The following is a 21,186-nucleotide window of genomic DNA, read 5'->3' as shown; positions in this document are numbered from 1 at the left end:
TCTCTTTGCCCCATCCCCCTTCATGATGTGGGGTCCCTCTTTCCCAACCCCCTTCCTCCTGTTGGATCTCTCTTCCCCATCCCACATACTCCTGTGGGATTTCTGTTCTCCATTCTCCAATCTTCTTGTGGGATCTCCCTTCCACGTCTTCCTTCCTCTTCAGGGATCTGTATCTTTCCCATCCCCCTTCCATCTGTGGGCTCTCTCTTCACCATCCCCCTTCCTGCTGTTGGGCCTCTGCTCCCATTCCCCTCTTCCTGTGGCTTTCTCATCTCCCTTCCTTTGTGGGATTTCTCTTCCTCATCCTCCTTCCTCCTCTGGAATCTCTTTTCCCCATCCACCTTCTGCCTGTGGGGTCTGTTCCCATCCCCCACTTCCTGTGTGATCTCTCTTCCTCACCCCCTTCCTCCTGTGGGATCTTTATTCACCATCACCCACTCGGAGATGGTTGGGTTGGGTCTATTTCATTGTGTCCCATTGACATTACTGCATTTCAGGAACATTTTGTTTAACCATCTGGAAATGAGAGAGAATATGAGGAGTTTACAGGGTCACACCGACAGACTAAATTACTGACATTCGGCGAATACCCGGGAGCTGGGCAGTGAGGGACATTGACAGTGATGGGAACTCCGATCAGTGATTTACTGAAGAGTTTAATGTTTCCTGAAATATCTGAGTGAGAGAAATTCCCTCAGACCCACGGTTTGAATCACTTTGTTCATCAATCTGTCTGTTTCTGTTTAGACTCGGGAACAATAAACTGGGAGATTCAGGAGTGAAACTGGTGTCTGTGGCTCTGAGGAACCAGGAGTGTAAAATACAGAAACTGCGGTAAGTACCAGACTGTGAGAGATTGTGTTTACAGTCACTGGGTGTCTGACACTGAGCATTAACATGATCAGTAGAAACAAAGAAACATAGATAACATACAGGACAATACAGGCCCTTCAGCCCACAAAGCTGCACCGAACATGTTTCTACCTTAGAATTACCTCGGTTTTACCCATAGCCCTCTATATTTCTAAGCTCCATGTAGCCATCCTGGAGTTAAAAGACCCAATCGTTTCCACCTTCACCACCGCCGCCAGCAGCCCATTCCACGCACTCACCACTCTCTGTGTAAAAAAACTTACCCCTGACCTCTCCTCTGTACCTACTTCCAAGCACCTTAAAACTATGCCCTCTCGTGCTAACCATTTCAGCCCTGGGGAAAAGCCTTTGACTATCCACATGATCAATGCCTCTCATTATCTTGTACACCTCTATCAAGTCACCTCTCATCGTCCGTCACTCCAAGAGAAAAGGCCGAGTTCACTCAACCTATCCTCATAAGGCATGCTCCCCAATCCAGGCAACATCCTTGTAAATCTCCTCTGCACCCTTTCTATGGTTTCCATGTCCTTCCTATAGTGAGACGACCAGAATTGAGCACAGTACTCCAAGTAGGGTCTGATCAGGGTCCTATATAGCTGCAACATACAACCATATAACCATAACAGCACGGAAACAGGCCATCTCGGCCCTTCTAGTCCGTGCCGAACGCTTACCCTCACCTAGTCCCAGTGACCGGCACTCAGCCTATAACCCCCCATTCCTTTCCTGTCCATATACCTATCCAATTTTGCTTTAAATGACAATACCGAACCTGCCTCTACCACTTCTTCTGGAAGCTCGCTCCACACAGCTACCACTCTCTGAGTAAAGAAGTTCCCCCTCGTGTTACCATTAAACTTTAGCCCCCTAACTCTCAAATCATGTCCTTTTGTTTGAATCTCCCCTACTCTCAATGGAAAAAGCCTATCCACGTCAACTCGATCTATCCCCCTCATAACCTCTCAACTCTTAAACATTACCTCTCGACTCTTAAACTCAATCCCACGACTGATGAAGGCCAATACACCGTACGCCTTTTTAACTACAGAGTCAACCTGCATAGCAGCTTTGAGTGTCCTATGTACTCGGATCCCAAGATCCCTCCGATCCTCCACACTGCCAAGTCTTACCATTAATACTATATTCTGCCATCATATTTGACCTAACAAAGTGAACCACTTCACACTTATTTGGGTTGAACTACATCTGCCACTTCTCAGCCCAGTTTTGCATCCTATCAATGTCCCATTGTAAACTCTGACAGCCCTCCACACTATCCACAACAAACCCAAGCTTTGTGTCATCATCATAGTTACTAACCCTACCCTCCACTTCCTCATCCAGGTCATTTATAAAAATCACGAAGACTTGGGGTCCCAGAACAGATCCCTGAGGCACTCCACTGGTCACCGGCCTCCATGCAGAATATGACCCGTCTACAACCACTCTTTGCCTTCTGTGGGCAAGTCTGTTCTGGATCCACAAAGCAATGTCCCCTTGGATCCCATGCCTCTTTACTTTCTCAATAAGTCTTGCATGGGGTACCTTATCAAATGCCTTGCTGAAATCCATATACACTGCATCTTCTTCCTTCCTTCATCAATGTGTTTAGTCACATCCTCAACAAAATCATTCAGTCTCATAAGGCACAACCTGCCTTTGACAAAGCCATGCTGACTATTCCTAATCATATTATGCCTCTCCAGATGTTCATAAATCCTACCTCTCAGGATCTTCTCCATCAACTTACCAATCACTGAAGTAAGACTCACTAGCCTGTAATTTCCTGGGCTATCCCTACTCCCTTTCTTGAATAAGTGAACAACATTCGCAACCCTCCAATCCTCCGGAACATCTCACGTCCTCATTGATGATGCAAAGATCATCGCCAGAGGCTCAGCAATCCCTTCCCTCACTTCCAACAGTAGCCTGGGGTACATCTCTTCCGGTCCCGGTGACTTATACAACTTGATGCTTTCCAAAAGCTCCACCACATCCTCTTTCTTAATATCTACATTCTCAAGCTTTTCAGTCCACTGCAAGTCATCACTACAATTGCCAAGATCCTTTTCCGTCATGAATACTGAAGCAAATGGTTCATTAAATACCTCCGCTATTTCCTCCGGTTCAATACGCTCTTTTCCGTTGTCACACTTGATTCGTCCTATCCTCTCACATTTTATCCTCTTGCTCTTCACATACTTGCAGAATGCTTTGGGGTTTTGCTTAATCCTGTCCGCCAAGGCCTTCTCATGGCCCCTTCTAGCTCTCCTGATTTCATTCATAAGCTCCTTCCTGCTAGCCTTATAATCTTCCAGATTCATATCACTACCTCGTTTTTTGAACCTTTTGTAAGCTCTTCTTTTCTTCTTGACTAGATTTACAACGACCTTTGTACACCACGGATCTTGTACCCTCCCATCCTTTCCATGTCTCATTGGAACGTACCTACTCAGAGCCCCACGCAAATATCCCCTGAACATTTTCTTCATTTCTTCGGTATCTTTCCCTGAGGACATCAATTTCCAATTTATGCTTACAAGTTCCAGCCTGATAGCCTCATAGTTCTCCTTACTCCAATTAAAGGTTTCCCTAACTTACCTGTTCCTATCCCTCTCTAATGCTATGGTAAAAGAGACAGAATTGTGATCACTATCTCCAAAATGCTCTCCCATTGAGAGACCTGACACCTGACCAGGTTAATTTCCCAAAACCGGATCAAGTACAGCCTCTCTTCTTGTAGGCTTATCTACATATTGTGTCAGAAAAACTTCCTGAACAGACCTAACAAACTCCACTCCATCTAAACCCTTCACTCTAGGGAGATGCCAATCAATATCTGGGAAATTAAAATCTCACACCTCAACAACCGTGTAATTAAAACTCCTTTCCAGAATCTGTCTCCCTATCTGCTTCTCGATGTCCCTGTTACTGTTGGGTGGTTTATACAAAACACCCAGTAGAGTTATTGACCCCTTCCTGTTCCTAACTTCCACCCACAGAGACTCCATAGATAACCTCCCCATGACTTCCTCCTTTTCTGCAGCCGTGACACTATCTCTGATCAACAGTGCCAGGTCCCCACCTCTTTTGCCTCCCTCACTGTCCTTTCTGAAACAATTAAAGACTGGCACTCGAAGTAACCATTCCTGCCCCTGACCCATCCAAGACTCTGTAATGGCCACCACATCATAGCTCCAAGAGCTGATCCACGCTCTAAGCTCATCCGTTTTATTCATCATACTCCTTGCATTAAAATAGACACATCTCAAACCATCGGACTGAGTGCCTCCCTTCTCTATCACCTGCGTATCCTCCCTTTCACACTGTCTCCAAATCTCTCTATTTGTGAGCCAACCTCCCTCTCCTCCATCACATCAATTTGGTTCCCTCCCCCCAGCAATTCTTGTTTAAACTCTCCCCAGTAGCCTTAGCAAACCTTGCTGTCAGGATATCGGTCCCCCGGGTTTCAAGTGCAACCGGTCATTTTTGTACAGGTCACAGCTGCTCCAAAAGAGGTCCCAATGATCCAGAAATCTGAATCCCTGCCTCCTGCTCCAATCCCTCAGCCACACGTTTATCCTACACCTCATCCTAATCTTATTCTCACTGTCGCGTGGCACAGGCAGTAATTCCGAGATCACTACCTTTGAGGTCCTGCTTCTCAAATTACTTCCGAACACCCTGTACTCTGTTTTCAGGACCTCTTCCCTTTTCCTGCCTATGTCACTGGTACCAATATGTACCACGACCTCTGGCTGTTCTCCCACCCACTGCAGGATATCTTGGACGTGATCAGAAACATCCCGGACCCTGGCACCTGGGAGGCAAACTACCATCCGAGTTTCTTTCCTGCATCCACAGAGTCGTCTGTCTGACCCCCTAACTATAGTCCCCTATCTCTGCTGCCTTCCTCTTCCTTTCCCTCCCCTCCTGAGCCACAGAGCCAGACACTGTGCCAGATGTGTAGCTGTTGTTGCTCTCCTTCCAGCAGTACTCGAACAGGAGTATTTATTGTCAAGGGGTACAGCCACAGGAATACTCTCTAGTCCCTGCTTCTTGCCCTTCCCTCTCCTGACTGTCACCCACTTCTTCAGTCTCCCGTGGCCCTGGTGTGACCACCTGCCTGTAACTCTTCTCTCTCTCCCTGCTCTCCCTGACCAGATGAAGGTCATCGAGCTGCATCTCCAGGTCCCTAACTCGGTCCCTAAGGAGCTGCAGCTCGACACACCGGGTGCAGATGTTGCCGTCCGGGACGCTGGGAGTCTCCAGGATCTCCCACATCTGACACCGAGCACAGAAACCCAGCCTCACACACATACTCTCTGTCTGTATTGTAAACAGATAACCTACCTCGCCTCGACCCTTTATCGCCGAAGCCCCGTTGAGCCAAAGCCTTCCTACTCTGTCTCCCGCTCCTCTGACGCTCGCTCTGTAAATCTGTCTTCCTTTTAAACTCTTCTCGCTGTTCTCACTGGCCGACTTGCGCAGTCGTGCTGAAGAAAAAAATCAGTAATTGTGTTACTGATAAACACTGGGGATTTGTACCGTCTCCTGTCTCTCTGTGTCCTTCACCCTCACACTCTCTCATCTCCAGGCTGATCCGTGTCGGTCTCACAGATTCTGGTGTCTAGGATCTCGCCTCCGCTCTCAGTACAAACCCATCACTGACAGAGCTGGGCCTGAGTGAGAATAAACTGGGAGATTCAGGAGTGAAACTGGTGTCTGCGGCTCTGAGGAATGCGGAGTGTAAAATACAGAAACAGGAGTAAATACCAGACTGTGGGAGATTGTGTTTTCAGTAACTGGGTGTCTGACACTGAATATTACTGTGATCAGTAGAAACAAAGAAATATAGAAAATATAGAGCACAATACGGGCCCTTCAGGCTCGTAAGGCAAGACCTGCCATTCACAAAGCCATACTGTCTATTCCTAATCATATTTTGCCTCTTCAGATGCTCATAAATCCTACCTCTGGATCTTCCCCATCAACTTACCAACCACTGAAGTAAGACTCTCTAGTCTGTAATATCCTAGGCTATCCCTACTCCCTTTCTTGAATAAGGGAACAACATCCGCAACCCTCCAATCCTCTCCCATCCTCAGTGATGATATAAAGATCATTTCCAGAGGCTCAGCAATCTCCTCCCACACTTCTCACAGTAGCCTGGGTTACATCCCACCACCTCCCAGTGACTTATCCAACTTGATGCTTTCCAAAAGCTCCAGCACATCCTCTTTCTTAATATCTACATTCTCAAGCTTTGCAGTCCACTACAATTCATCCCTACAATCACCAAGATCTTTTCCGTCATGACTACTGAAGTGAATGATTCATTAAATACTTCCTCTATTTCCTCCGGTTCCATATGCACTTTTCCATTGTCACACTTGATTCGTCCTATCCTCTCACGTCTTATCCTCTTGCTCTTCACATACTTGCAGAATGCTTTGGGTTTTTCCTTAATCCTGTCCGCCAAGGCCTTCTCATGGCCCCTTCTAGCTCTCCTGATTTCATTCTTAAGCTCCTTCCTGCTAGCCTTATAATCTTCCAGATTCGTATCACTACCTCGTTTTTTGAACCTTTCATAAGCTCTTCTTTTCTTCTTGACTAGATTTACAACGGCCTTTGTGCACCAAGGATCTTGTACCCTACCATCCTTTCCATGTCTCATTGGAACGTACCTACTCAGAACCCCACGCAAATATCCCCTGAACATTTTCTACATTTCTTCGGTATGTTTCCCTGAGAACATCAGTTTCCAATTTATGCTTACAAGTTCCAGCCTGATAGCCTCATAGTTCCCCTTACTCCAATTAAAGGTTTCCCTAACTTGCCTGTTCCTATCCGTCTCTAATGCTGTGATAAAATAGATAGAATTGTGATCACTATCTCCAAAATGCTCTCCCACTGAGAGACCTGATACCTGGCCTGTTTCATTTCCCAATACCAGATCAAGTACAGCCTCCCCTCTTGTAGGCTTATCTACATATTGCGACAAGAAACCTTCCTGAACAGACCTAACAAACTCCACCCTATCAAAACACCTCAATCTAGGGCGATGCCAATCAATATTTGGGAGATTAAAATCTCACACTTCAAACAACCCTGTTATTATTACTCCTTTCCAGAATCTGTCTCCCTATTTGCTCCTCGATGTCCCTGTTACTGTTGGGTGGTCTATACAAAACACCCAGCAGAGTTATTGACCCCTTCCTGTTCCTAACTTCCACCCACAGAGACGCCGTAGACAACCCCTCCTTGACGTCCTCCTTTTCTGTAGCCGTGACACTATCTCTGATCAACAGTGCCACGCCCCCACCTCTTTTGCCTCCCTCCCTGTCCTTTCTGAAACATCTAAAGCCTGGCACATGAAGTAGCCATTCCTGCCCCTGAGACATCCAAGTCTCTCTAATGACCACAACGTCATAGCTCCAAGAGCTGATCCACGCTCTAAGCTCATCCGTTTTATTCATCATACTCCTTGCATTAAAATAGACACATCTCAAATGATTGGACTGAATGTGTCCCTTCTCTATCTCCTGCCTATCCTCCCTTTCGCATTCTCTCCAAATGTTCTCTATTTGTGAGCCAACCTTCCTCTCCTCCGTCACATCAGTTCTTTTCCCACCCCCAGCAATTCTATTTAAACTCTCCCCAGTAGCCTTAGCAAACCTTCCTGCCAGGATATTGGTCCCCCTGGGATTCAAGGGCAACCCGTCCTTTCTGTGCAGGTCATACCTGTTCCAAAAGAGGTCCCAATGATCCGGAAATCTGAATCCCTCCCTCCTGCTCCAATCCTTCAGCCACACGTTTATCCTTAACCTCATCCTATTCCTATTCTCACTGTCTTGTTGCAAAGGCAGTAATCCCGAGATTACTACCTGTGCGTTCCTGTTTCTCAACTTACATCCTAACTCGCCATAGTCTGTTTTCAGGACCGCTTCCCTTTTCCTACCGATGTCACTGGTACCAATATGTACCACGACCTCTGGCTGTTCTCCCTCCCACTGCAGGCTATCTTGGATGTGATCTGAAAACCCCAGACCCTGGCATCTGGGAGGCAAACTACTGTCATTCATGTGTTTCATTCCTGCATCCAAAGAATCGCCTGTCTGACCCGCAAACTACAGAATCCCCGATCTCTACTGCCATCCTCTTCCTTTCCCTGCCCTTCTGAACCACAGGGCCAGACTCTGCGCCACAGGCACAGCCAGTGTTGCTTCCCCCCACCCCCACCCCCCTCTTTAGGCCGTCCCTCCCTCGAGCAGCACATGATCAGGAGTACCTATTGTCAAGGGGTACATCCACAGGGGTACTCTGTAGAACCTGATTCTTGCCCTTCCCTCTCCTGACTGTGACCCACTTCTTCAGTCTCCCGTGGCCCCGGTGTGACCACCTGCCTGTAACTCCTCTCTGTCACTCCTCGCTCTCCCTGACCAGACGAAGGTCATCGAGCTGCATCTCCAGTTCCCTAACTCGGTCCCTAAAGAGCTGCAGCTCGACACACCGGGTGCAGATGTTGCCGTCCAGGAGGCTGGGAGTCTCCAGGATCTCCCACATCTGACACCGAGCACAGAAAACCAGCCTCACACACATACTCTCTGTCTGTATTGTAAACAGATAACCTACCTCGCCTCGGCCCTTTATCGCCGAAGCCCCGTTGAGCCAAAGCCTTCCTACTCTGTCTCCCGCTCCTCTGACACTCGCTCTGTAAATCTGTCTTCCTTTTAAACTCTTCTTGCTGTTCTCACTGGCCGACTTGCGCAGTCGTGCTGAAGAAAAAAAATCAGTAATTGTGTTACTGATAAACACTGGGGATTTGTACCGTCTCCTGTCTCTCTGTGTCCTTCACCCTCACTCTCTCTCATCTCCAGGCTGTGGAAAGTCGGTCTCACAGATTCTGGTGCCGAGGATCTCGCCTCCGCTCTCAGTACAAACCCATCACTGACGGAGCTGGACCTGAGTGTTAATGAACTGGGAGATTCAGGAGTGAAACTGGTGTCTGCGGCTCTGAGGAACCCGGAGTGTAAAATACAGAAACTGGGGTAAGTACCAGACTGTGGGAGATTGTGTTTACAGTCACTGGGTGTCTGACACTGAACATTAATGTGATCAGTAATGGTGTTACTGATAAACACTGGGGATTTGTACCGTCTCCTGTCTCTCTGTGTCCTTCACCCTCACTCTCTCTCATCTCCAGGCTGATCCGTGTCGGTCTCACAGATTCTGGTGCCGAGGATCTCGTCTCCGCTCTCAGTACAAACCCATCACTGACGGAGCTGGAGCTGAGATCAAACTCGCTCACAGACCGATCTGTCCCCGCTCTCCGCCGCCTCATACTGACCCTCCCGAGTCTGAAGTGGATCCGGTGAGTGTTTGTGTGAATGTTCAATGTGATAAAATATCAGCGGATCCGCGGGTTTTCTGGTGATATTTGTCTGTGAGTGTTGTTGAAACATTAACCCCGGTCCCCTGTTACTGACACTGTTGTGTAATCTGTTTATTTCATCTTTATTCTCCCATCTGTTTCAGGCTGTGGAACAATCGGTTCAGTTGGAGCGGGGAGAAGGAACTGAGATCTCTGCAGGAACCCAGACCCGGACTGAGAGTGATCGTGTGAACATCTGAATGTGTGAACATCCCCGCCCAATCGGTTCAGGGAGACCGGGAAGAAGGAACTGAGATCTCTGGAGGGAGTCAGACCCGGACTGACAGTGGATCTGTGAACATCTGAATGTGTGAACATCCCCGCCCGCGGAATGGCGACATTTGGCCGACTCCCCGCCCTCCCCTTTAACTCCCGCCCTTACCTTTAACGGCCGCGCGCCCGGGGTGATTCCCAACGGTTTTAACGGAACCGGCTCGGGTCTCGCGCTGTGTGTCGCTCGCAGCGGTCCGCACTGACGTGTTTCCGCCTGTTGTCCGGCGGGGCAGCTTCCGCCGGATGTGCGTATTCGAGACTTCCACGTGACACCCCGGGGAATTACTCAGACAGGTAGGGCCCGGGGGCCGGGGCTCAGTCTGGGACACCGGTATCCCGGGGTGGGATTAACCCGGGAGAGAATCCTTTTGCTCCCTTTGCTGAGGACGGTGCATTCGGCAGCCCGGCCGATATAATGATGTTAAATTGACAAATCCCTCGGCAGTGACCCTGGATCTGCAGCGATCCCGGACACGGCCCTGAAGTGTGATTTTATAATCATCAGTTCCCAGATGCAGAGTGACGGTGAGAAACGGGACAGATTATTCGAACTGTCACTCGTTGTCGCTGGTCAGTTAATTGTGTGTGACTGTGAGTGAGTCGGGAGCAGCTTATTTATTCCCGCACGTCAGCAGCTTACACATTGTTTAATTTACATTTGTCATGATGAAATCAATAAACTGCTGTAACTTCCTGTCCTGGTGCCGGACTCGAGTTTTATTTGACGTTTCTGCTGCCCCCCGCAGCCTGTGCACTGCAACAGTGGGTCGGAGCTCCTCACACTGACACAGTAGCGTCTCAGCTCCAGGCTCAGGGAGGTCGGATGCCCAGGATCTGGGTGCCCGGGATCTCATCTCCACCGAACTCCCATTCTGGCTATCTGCCCCCCGATTGAAAATGGTGACTAGGGAGGGAACGACAGAAGGATTTAGAATGGTCACTAGGGAGGGAGTGAAAGGTTGACTGAAAATGGTCTCGGGGAGAAAGTGATGGGCTGAGTGACAATGGGCGCCAGGGAGGGGCCGATGGACCGAATTAAGATGGCCGCGGTCACCTTGTTTCTCATCGCGGGCAGGGAGGGAGTGATACACTGACAAGAGAGTGGGAGTGACAGGCAGAGTTAAAATGACCGACAGGGTGGGGATTGTGCACTGACTGAAAATTATCACGGGGTGTGGGGAGTTACCTGCTGATTAAAATAGGATTCTGCATTAAAGCCAGAATATAAAATTATTACCAGGGGCAGAGTTTTGCGCCGAGATAACATTGTCACCAGGGAGGGGGTGACGCACGCATTGAAAATGATCACCAGGGAGGGAGGGAGGGATGCACTGACAAATCCGAGGGAGTGGCGGCCCGACCTGAAATAGTCCCTGATTCCTTTGTTACAATGGCCGGCAGGGAGAGAGTGATGGACAGAATTCAAATGGTTCACAGGGAGGGAGAGATGCACCGGGAAAAATGGCCGAAATTGAGACAGTGGCACATTGAGAAGAGAGAGGGGGTAATAGGTCGATGTACAATGATCTAATGGAAGAGAGTGACGCTCTGACATAAAATAGCCGTTGTTTCGCTTAAAATGTCTGACGGGGCAGTTTAGGGTTCGTGATACCTTGTTTAAAGTAAGCGCCAGGAAGGGAGGAGGTGAGACTCCATCGTTTATTCTGTTGAGACAAAGGGAGAGATGTATTGACTGAAGGAGACCCCGCTCGGCCGGGTTGAAACGGGACTAAGGAGGGAGAGATGTGGTGACTGAAGGAGACCCCGATCGGCCGGGTTGAAACGGGACCAAGGAGGGAGAGATGTGGTGACTGAAGGAGACCCCGCTCGGCCGGGTTGAAACGGGACCAAGGAGGGAGAGATGTGGTGACTGAAGGAGACCCCGCTCGGCCGGGTTGAAACGGGACCAAGGAGGGAGAGATGTGGTGACTGAAGGAGACCCCGATCGGCCGGGTTGAAACGGGACCAAGGAGGGAGAGATGTGGTGACTGAAGGAGACCCCGTTCGGCCGGGTTGAAACGGGACCAAGGAGGGAGAGATGTTGTGACTGAAGGAGACCCCGTTCGGCCGGGTTGAAACGGGACCAAGGAGGGAGAGATGTTGTGACTGAAGGAGACCCCGTTCGGCCGGGTTGAAACGGGACCAAGGAGGGAGAGATGTGGTGACTGAAGGAGACCCCGTTCGGCCGGGTTGAAACGGGACCAAAGAGGGAGAGATGTGGTGACTGAAGGAGACCCCGTTCGGCCGGGTTGAAACGGGACCAAGGAGGGAGAGATGTGGTGACTGAAGGAGACCCCGTTCGGCCGGGTTGAAACGGGACCAAAGAGGGAGAGATGTGGTGACTGAAGGAGACCCCGTTCGGCCGGGTTGAAACGGGACCAAGGAGGCAGCGACGACTCGGTTAAAGTGAGCGGCAGAGAAGGAGTGAAGGACACGTTGAGTTCAAATGGCCGACGCTTCACTGGAAATGGCCGCTGGGGAGGGACTGGCGGCTTTGGTAGAAGTGAGCACAAGAGAGGGAGGGACGCGCTGATTTAAAATGGGCGAATCCTTGGTTAATGTGGCCGCCAGGGATGGAGTGAGACACTGACTTACAATGGCCACTGTCACACTCAGAATCTATGGCGAGGGAACATGCGGTGCCCATGGATACAATCCCGCGATCGAATGTGTTATTGATTGTAATAACAGTATTTTAATTTGTGTTTTATATCGTCTACCATATTGCATATATGTTTTAATTCTAATGATTCTGTCATTGGATAAACTAATGTATATATCTCAGATATTCACACATACACATATACATGTGGGTTTTGGGGAGCAGGGTGAGGGGTTTGGGAGGAAGAGGAGTGACGGGACGAGGAGTGGACTGAGGAGACGGTGAGCGTGGCGAAGTCATTGACTCAATAGGGGACGGAAAGTGGAGGAGCGAAAGTTCCTGTCACAAACTGGTGGCCGACATGGAGAAGACAAAGACGGGGTGAGGAGGAGTGAAACGACTGGAAGGGAGCGGGAGTGATGGGACGGGGAGGGAGGGGAAGTGATGCGACGTGGAGGGAGGGGATGTAATGGGATGGGGAGGGAGAGGATGTAATGGGACGGGATGGAGTGGTCTGATTGGACAGGTTGTGGAGGAACAGGATGGGGAGTGTGGGGGGAGTGACTTTTTCAATAGTGGAGGATGAATGGGTGGTGATAATTCCTTAGCAAATAAGACGAGCTGCAAGAAAGGGGGTATGCTTGGAGGAAAGGTGGAGCGGGGGCTTCGGGGTCGCGGCCAAGGCTGATGGGACGGAGAGTTGAGTGTCGCAACAGAGGGAGAGGGGAGCGACTCACTCAACGACGGAGGGACGGGAGAACATTTCCCATCAGAAAATGTTCACCACCCAGGATGTGGTGGATGGCGGGAGAACGGGCAAGGGGCCAGAGAGGGGAAAGAGTGTCAGGAGTGACGGGGTGAGTATGGGAGTGACTCACTGGGTAACAGAGAGAGAGGGCGATGAGGAGAGGCGAAGATTGGCATCGCAAAGTGGCAGCCAACCAGCATAAGATGCAGAGCATCGAGGTGGCGGGGAGAGGAAAGGGAGGGGGAGGAGGGAAGGGGTTTGCGAGTGAGGGGATAGGAAAGGGTTTGACAAGATGGTGAGTGTGAGGAAATGACACACTTCGTGGTGGGGGAGATGGGAGGGAGGATCTCACACTGTCACAGAATGGCTGCCGGCAGAATGTTAAATGGTGAATCGGGAGAGTGAGGAGGGACGGAAAGGAGAGGAGGGATGAGGAGATGAGATTGAATAAACAGGGAGGGAAGTGAGTGAAAGGTGAGGAAAAGGGTGTGCCCCATTCTATGATGCTGGGAGAGCGGTTGCCAATGGTAACCATCACAAAATGGCCGCCGACCAGGGTGAGATGGGCGGTGATAGAGGGGAGAGCGAGGGGACAGAGATCGGAGTGTTTCACGAGTGACGGGAGCCGAGGGTGGGAGAGGGCGACTCGTAACAAGGGAGCTGGAACTGGGGCTTTCCCACGGGGAGGAATGTGACTGGTACCGTTACCCTCCTTCCCCCTCCGTCTCCAAAATCCCGCCCTGATATTTCTTTCGGGCTGAGCGTAGAGTAGAGGGACGTGTCGTCACGTGGGCCCGTCAAAGGCAGGATTGGGCACCGGCTTGCCGGAGAAGATGGAGGCGAGGTCTGGCGGTGCGCACTGGGTGGTGTGGACCACCACCATTTTCTGCGGGGGAGGGAGAGGGAGGGGTCAGATTGAGGAGGGGAGGGGGAGAAAGGTGAGGGGATGAGTCCCAACACCCACACGCTCAGCCTCTCTCTCCCTCAGTCACTTCCCTCCCTCCGGGTCCCGTCTTCTCTCTCCATCTCTTCTCCCAACCCTATCCTCCTCTCTCCACCCCTCTCCTCACCCTTTTATTCCTTTTCTGCCCCATCTCTCTGAACTGTCTAGTCCATCAGCAATAACAGGAACGATTCTCTAATTCCCTATAAAGTATGAAATTACAAGTATTATCTCGGATAAATTCCCCCGAGGAAAAGACAGTGATGTGCGAGTTTGCATTTGAACAATCGTTGTCAGACGAAAAATACAGATGTTGGCAATAAATTATTCCATTTTAGGGTAGCTGGCAATCAGATGTGCGGTACCGGACAGACGGATATCAGATGAAATTCTTTACCGCTCGTGAATGGCGAATCATTGGATTCCGATAGCAGTGAATCTGAGGTTAACAGTAACTCAACCTTACCCGTGATGGGTAGACGAGGGCGATTAAGTTGGGGTTTCCTGACTGCGAATCATAATGTTTATGTCATTCGTTTCTCTTTCTCCAGTGAATTTAGTGGCGATTGTGATCCTGTCCCGGGGAAGGTGCGGCCTCTCCTTCTGCACCACGCGGTACCTGGTGGCCATGGCAGCGGTGGATCTACTGGTCATTATCACTGAGGCAACACGAGTGAATCTGCAGATGCTGGAAATAAATAAAAACACAAAATGCTGGCAGAACTCAGCAGGCCAGACAGCATCTATGGGAGGAAGCATCCTGATGAAGGGTTTCGGCCCGAAACGTAGTTACTTCCTCCTCCATAGCATTCTGCTAGCATTTTGTGTTTTTAATTATCACTGAGGTCGTTTTATATCAACTCAATTATCATTATTTTCCCGTTTGTTTCCTGAACGTCCCCTCTGTGTGCACTGTTCTCCGTGTCCTGTCCCGCATTGCCGTGAACTGTTCCGTCTGGTTCACCGTCACTTTCACCTTCGATCGGTTTGTTGCCATTTGCTGTCAGAAACTGAAAAGGAGAACGGCGGCCGTTGTTCTAGCGCCATCTAGCGGTCTGTTCTGTCTGAAAAACGGCCCACTCTACTTCACTTACAGAGAGATCATTCACAATGGACCATGGTTCCGTTATCCGAAGCCAAGTTACTTCACTGAACCGGCGTGGGTGGCGTATGACTGGTTTGATATCGTTTTAACTCCGTTCCTCCCATTCGGCGTAATTCTGCTGCTCAACGCTCTGACAATCAGGCACATTTTAGTGGCCAGTCGGGTCCGTAGGGGGCTAAGGGGTCAGAGCAAGGGGGGAAACAGCAGTGACCCGGAGATGGAGAGCCGGAAGAGGTCTGTGGATTTACTCCTCACCCTCTCCGGCAGCTTCATCCTCCTGTGGATGACGAAAGTTGCAGAATTTATCTCCAACTATCATCACCGGGATAGGAACACAGGGGAATGACTCGGAAATTATTTCCGCCTGTGCCGGATATTTGCTAAGGAATTTCAGCTGCTGCACGAACATATTCATTTACGACGCCACTCAGTCCAGATTCCGAGAGCAGATGAAAAGCGCGGTGAAATATCCGTTCATTTCAGTACTCCGGTTCATTAACAGAGCAACCCCCTAACGAAGCACAAACCTGCTCACAGTCAGACTCGTGACGCTGTATATCCATCTCCCATCGAGTTCTCATTCCCCAGGTCAATGTGTCGGGTGAATGACGTCATCCTGCAATCTCCGGGTATGAGCAGTAATGTCACCCCTCCTCCCCTTTTCCTCCCTCTCTATCCCTTTTAAAGCACTGAAATCCAGGAATATTGAGAATCCATTCCTGCACTGGTGCCAGCCAAGTCTCCGTAATGGCCCCTACATCATAATTCCATGAATGTATCCAAGCTCTCAGTTCATCACCTTTGTTCCTGATGCTTTTTGCATTGAAATACACACACTTTACCCCTTCTACCTTACTACCTTTACACCCTTTATTCTGCTTCTCTTTCCTCAAAGCCTCTCTATATGGTAGATCTGGCTTTACTCCATGCACTTCTTTCACTGCTCTATCGCTCCGGGTCCCATCCCCCTTACAAATTAGTTTAGAGACTGAGGGAGGAGCAGTGCCTCCAATCGCCTTTATACAGGGGTATGTGGGAGGAGCCACAGGAGCAGTCAGCAGAGGGGCGTGTCCAGACAGGTATACATAGTTTACCGCAGGCACTGACTTACAATGGCCACTGTCACACACAGAATCTATGGCGAAGGAACATGCGGTGCCCATGGATACAATCCCGGGATCGAGTGTGTTATTGATTGTAATAACAGTATTTTAATTTGTGTTTTATATCGTCTTTGCGTATTTTATATATGTTTTAATTCTAATGATGTTGTGATTGAATAAACTAATGTATATATCTCAGATATTCACACATGCACATATACATGTGGGTTTTGGGGAGGAGGGGTGAGGGGTTTGGGAGGAAGAGGAGTGATGGGACGAGGAGTGGACTGATGAGACGGTGAGCGTGGCGAAGTCACTGACTCAATAGGGGACGGAAAGGGGAGGGGTGGAAGTTCCTGTCACAAACTGGTGGCCGACATGGAGAAGATAAAGACGGGGTGAGGAGGAGTGAAACAACGGGAAGGGAGCGGGAGTGATGGGAGGGGGAGGGAGGGGAAGTGATGGGATGGGAAGGGAGGGGGTGTAATGGGACGGGAGGGAGTGGTCTGATTGGGCAGGGAGGGGAGGAACAGAATGGGTAGGGTGGGAGTGTGACGTTTTCAATAGTGGAGGAACGATGGGTGGCGACATTTCCTTCGCAAGTAAGACGAGCTGCAAGAAAGGTGTGGACGAGGGAAAGGGGGAGCAAGAAGTCGCGACGCGGTCAGGGCTGATGGGCCGGAGAGTGGAATGTCTCAACGGAGGGAGAGGGGAGCGACTGACTCAACGACGGGGGGCGGGGGGGGGGGAAGCGAAATTTCCCATCAGAAAATGTTCACCACCCAGGATGTGGTGGATGGCGGGAGAAAGGGCGAGGGGTCAGAGAGGGTCAGAAGTGATTGGGTGAATAGGGGAGGGACTCGCTGGGTAACAGAGAGACGGAAGGCGATGAGGGGAAGCGAAAATTGGTATCGCAAAATGGCCGCCAACCAGCATAAGGTGCCGAGCATCGAGGTGGTGAGGGGAGGGAAGGGGTTTGCGAATAATGGGAGAGGAGGTAGGGTGAAAAGATGATGAGTGTGAAGAAGTGACACTTCGTGGTGGAGGAAGTGGGAGGGAGGGTCACGCCCTGTCACAAAATGGCTGTCGGCAGAAGGTTAAATGGAGAGATGTGAGAGCGAACGCTGAGGGGAAGGAGAGGAGGGATGAGGAGTTGAGATTGGATAAACAGGGAGGGAAGTGAGTGGAAGGTGAGGAAAACGGTGTGACTATTTCTACGATGCTGGGAGAGCGGTTGTCAATGGTAACCATCAGAAAATGGCCGCCAGCCAGGGTGAGATGGGCGGTGATGGAAGGGAGGGCGAGGGAACAGAGAGCGGAAATTTTCAGGAGTGACGGGATGGCGAGGATGGGAAAGGGTGACTCGTAAACCGGGAGCTGTAACTGGGGGGTCACCAGGGGAGGAATGTAGCTAGGGGTAGAGATTGGCACCCTTACCCCCTCCCCGTCTACAAAATCCCGCCTGAGGGACCACACCCCTTGCCGTCCTCTCCCACCGTCCGCACTCCTAACGGGACTCCCTGTCCCCATCACTCTCTCTCTCTCATCTGCGATTTCTCTCCCTCTCCTACTGGTCTATCTCCCGTCTTGAACTCACCCTCTCCCTCACTGGCCTTTCTCCTCGTCTCACTCTCTTCTCTCCACAATCGTTCTCTCTCCAACAGTCTCTCTCAAAGTTAAAACCAAATTTATCATGAAAGTAGATTTATGTCACCATATACAGCTCCGACATTATTTTTTCTTGCATGCAAACCCAGAAAACCGACATAAAATAATAACCATAATAGAATCAATGAAATATATCTGCTGATGGTAATTAGACAGGGTTTTCTTCCTCCAGGGTCCTTCTCAACTGCCCCCTTACCCCCGTCTGTCTGCCTCAGACCCTCTCTCTCCCTCTCCAGACTCTCCTCACCCCGTCTGTCTGTCTCAGACTCTCTCTCCCTCTCCAGACTCTCCTCACCCCGTCTGTCTGTCTCAGACTCTCTCTCTCCCTCTCCAGACTCTCCTCACCCCGTCTGTCTGTCTCAGACTCTCAGACCCACTCCAGACTCTCTACCCCAGAGCTCTTTCTCTCCCGTCTCTTTCTCTGTCTCTCTCTCTCTGTCTGTCTCTCTGTCTTTCTGTCTCTGTCTCTCTCTTCCTTTCTCTCTCTCTCTTTCTCTGTCTCTCTCTCTATCTCTGTCTCTCTCTGTCTATCTCTCTTTCTGTCTCTGTCTCTCTCTCATTCTCTCTCCCTTTCTCTCTCTATGTGTCTCACTCACTCTCTCTGATTCGCTCTCACTCTCTTTCTGTCTCTCTCTCTGTCTGTCTGTCTCTCTTATTTCTCTCTCTCTTATTTCTCTCTCTCTCATTCCCTCTCTGTTCTCTCTCCCGTTCTCTCTCTGTCTCTCTTTCTGATTCTCTCTCTCACTCTTTCTGTCTCTGTCTCTCTGTCTGTCTCTCATTCTCTCTCTCTTTCTCTCTCACTGTCTCATTCACATCTCTGTCTCTCTCTCATTCTCTCTTTCGCTCTCTCTCTCTCTCTCATTCTCTTCCTCTCTCTTTCTCTCTCCTCTCTCTCTGTCTCACTCTCTGTCTCTTTTTTTCTCCCCCGATCCCAGACATACAGACAAATACGGGAGAGAGACAGAAAAAAAACAGAAAACAAACCCGAGAGGGAAAGTGTAAGTCGGAGGGAGCAATGAGTAAGACCGAGAAAGGGAGAGAGAGAGAGAGAGAGAGAGAGAGAGAGAGAGAGAGAGAGAGAGAGAGAGAGAGAGAGAGAGAGAGGGGGGGCGAGAGAGAGAAAGACAGAGAGAGGGAGACAGAGAGAGACCGAGCAGAGAGTGAGATTAAAGAAAGTGTGATAGTTAAAGAGAGAGAGGGAGAGACACAGTGAATGTCAGGATCAGTGTCAATCGGAGACGGGATGTGATCAGAACAGCGACGCGTGGAAGGCTCCATTCAGAGTTGCGGAAAGTTGCACCGAAGCTCGGAGACAGGAGGAACTGGCGAACGGGGCGAGAATGAGGAACCTCAGACCCTTTCCCTTGTGATGCTCTGGTTACTCTCCCGCACCAAAATCTCTCCTCTGTCCACACGCCTCAACTCCTCCATCTCCCCCCCCCCACCATCCTCCCCACCCGTCACCATCCTCACACAGCAGTATGTCAGTAAATCTCCAGAATTACTAACCACCATTAGAATAGTCGGGAAGTTCTGAGCAATTGAGAAATGAGTGTGCCCGTACCCCTAGTTTTATCAGCTTGACACGAGAAAAACAAAATAATACATATTATTTTCTGAACCGCAGCAAGCAGGCAGCGGAGTAAGTCGCCGTTTTTTCGGGAAAAAGTTTAGATTATTTTTCAAACTACTTGGGATAAAAGAGGCACGACTGCGCAGGCGCGTGACCTCAGAGCGCGGAAGATTTAAAAAGAACACCGCCATTTCCAGCGGCAGCGGCGTGAGCGGGTACAGAGTGATAGGGCTTCGGCTCAACGGGCTTAGGCAGAAACGGGAAGAGGCTTCCTGCGACCGTTGAGTCTTACAGTTAAGTGGTAGGTTACAGGTTTATTTATTTAGAGCTAACGGTAGGATTAGAGGTATGCATTTAGGATTAGTGTTGTGCCTGGAGTGCCAAATGTGGGGACCTTGGGAGACTCCCAGCCTCCCCCAGGAATACATCTGCTCCAGATGCAATGAGATGAAGCTCCTTAGGGATCGTGTGAGGGATCTGGAGCAACAACTTGATGACCTTCAGTTAATTACAGAAAGTGAGGAGGTGATCGATAGCACCTATGGAGAGATCGTGGACTGCACCTCTGTGACAGTCCCTCTCAGGAATCGATATATAGTTTTAGGTACTGTTGGAGAGGTTGACCTAACAGAGGAAGACCACAACGAACGGTACTCTGGCCCTCTGCCCAGTGCCGTGATCAAGAGAGCAAGGAGAAATGCCGTAGTTATAGGGGATTCCATCCTAAGAGGAACAGACAAGAGATTCTGCGAGCTGGTCGAGGATACCCGAATGGTGTGTTGCCTCCCTGGTGCCAGGGTACGGGATGTCTCGGATCGGGTCCAGAGTATTCAGAGAAGAGAGGGCGAGCAACCAGAAGTACATGTTGGTATCAATAACATTAACAGGAAGATTACTGGGAGTTAGGAAGAAAATTGAAATGCCAGACCTCCAGAGTAATAATCTCAGGATTACTGCCTGAGCCACGTGCCGATGATGGTAAGAATAGCAGAATTAAGCAGAAGAATGTGTGGCTAAGTAACTGGTGCAGGGGGCAGGGCTTCAAATTCTTGGATCACTGGGATCTATTTTGGGGAAGGCATGACTTATACAGAAACAATGGGTTACACCTGAACTCAAAGGGTACTAATATCCTGGCGGGATTGTTCAATATTGCTGTTAGGGAGGGTTTAAACTAAGTTGGCAAGGGGAAGGAAACCAGGGTGTTAGGGTCGAGGAAGAGGAAAATAGAAATAAGTCAAGGATACTGTGCAGCAAAGATGGCAAGAAGGACAGGCAGTGAATAGACAGAATAATTTGCTGTGCAATAGAAGTATAGCAAAATCAGTAACAGATACTGATCTAAGTGTACTATACTTAAATGCCCGCAGCATTAGAAATAAAGTGGATGACCTTGATGTACAACTACAGGTTAAAAGATATTACAGAGTGGCCATCACTGAGTCATGACTGAATGATGGATGTGATTGGGAGTTGAATGTTCAAGGATACACAGTGTATAGGAAAGATAGGAAGGTAGGTAAAGGGGGTGGCGTGGCCCTGATGGTAAGCAACGATATCAAATCACTAGAAAGAAGGGACATAGGATCAGCAGAGGTAGGATCCTTATGGGTCGAGTTATTAAATGACAAGGGTAAAAAGACACTAATAGCAGTTATATACAGGCCTCCAAACAGCAGCCGGGATATGGACTACAAGTTACAGCTGGAAATAGAAACAGCGTGCCAGAAAGAAAATGTCAAGATAATTATGGGGGATTTTAATATGGAAGTGGATTGGGAAAGTCAGGAAGATACTGGATCTCAGGAGAGGGAGTTTGTAGAATGCCTACGGGATGGCTTTCTGGAGCAGCTTGTCCATA

General features: G+C 49.6%; 2 protein-coding genes across 2 annotated transcripts in view; both read left to right on the top strand.

Moving 5' to 3' along the window:
• The window catches only part of LOC140721733 (NACHT, LRR and PYD domains-containing protein 3-like), a 943,069-nt gene that overhangs the window by 84,336 nt on the left and 837,547 nt on the right, over window positions 1–21,186 (top strand). The window contains exon 13 of the mRNA XM_073036528.1: window positions 748–834. Within this exon, the coding sequence (XP_072892629.1) occupies window positions 748–834 (87 nt within the window). The remainder of the gene's footprint in view (window positions 1–747; window positions 835–21,186) is intronic.
• LOC140721705 (ribonuclease inhibitor-like) lies at window positions 7,294–9,426 on the top strand. The gene is made up of 3 exons (XM_073036492.1): window positions 7,294–7,304; window positions 8,757–8,927; window positions 9,083–9,426. The coding sequence occupies exons 1-3, from the start codon at window positions 7,294–7,296 to the stop codon at window positions 9,252–9,254; spliced, it is 354 nt and encodes a 117-aa protein (XP_072892593.1). The 3' UTR covers window positions 9,255–9,426.

Source organism: Hemitrygon akajei, unplaced genomic scaffold (genome assembly GCF_048418815.1).
Source record: "Hemitrygon akajei unplaced genomic scaffold, sHemAka1.3 Scf000060, whole genome shotgun sequence".
Classification (NCBI taxonomy): domain Eukaryota; kingdom Metazoa; phylum Chordata; class Chondrichthyes; order Myliobatiformes; family Dasyatidae; genus Hemitrygon; species Hemitrygon akajei.
Note: the sequence above shows the minus strand (reverse complement) of the source record. Positions and strands in the feature narration are given on the sequence as shown.

Coding starts and splice junctions, on each gene's coding strand:
- LOC140721705 (XM_073036492.1), top strand. Junction 8,928..9,082: donor TGTAAAATACAGAAACTGGG/GTAAGTACCAGA, acceptor TCTCATCTCCAG/GCTGATCCGTGTCGGTCTCA.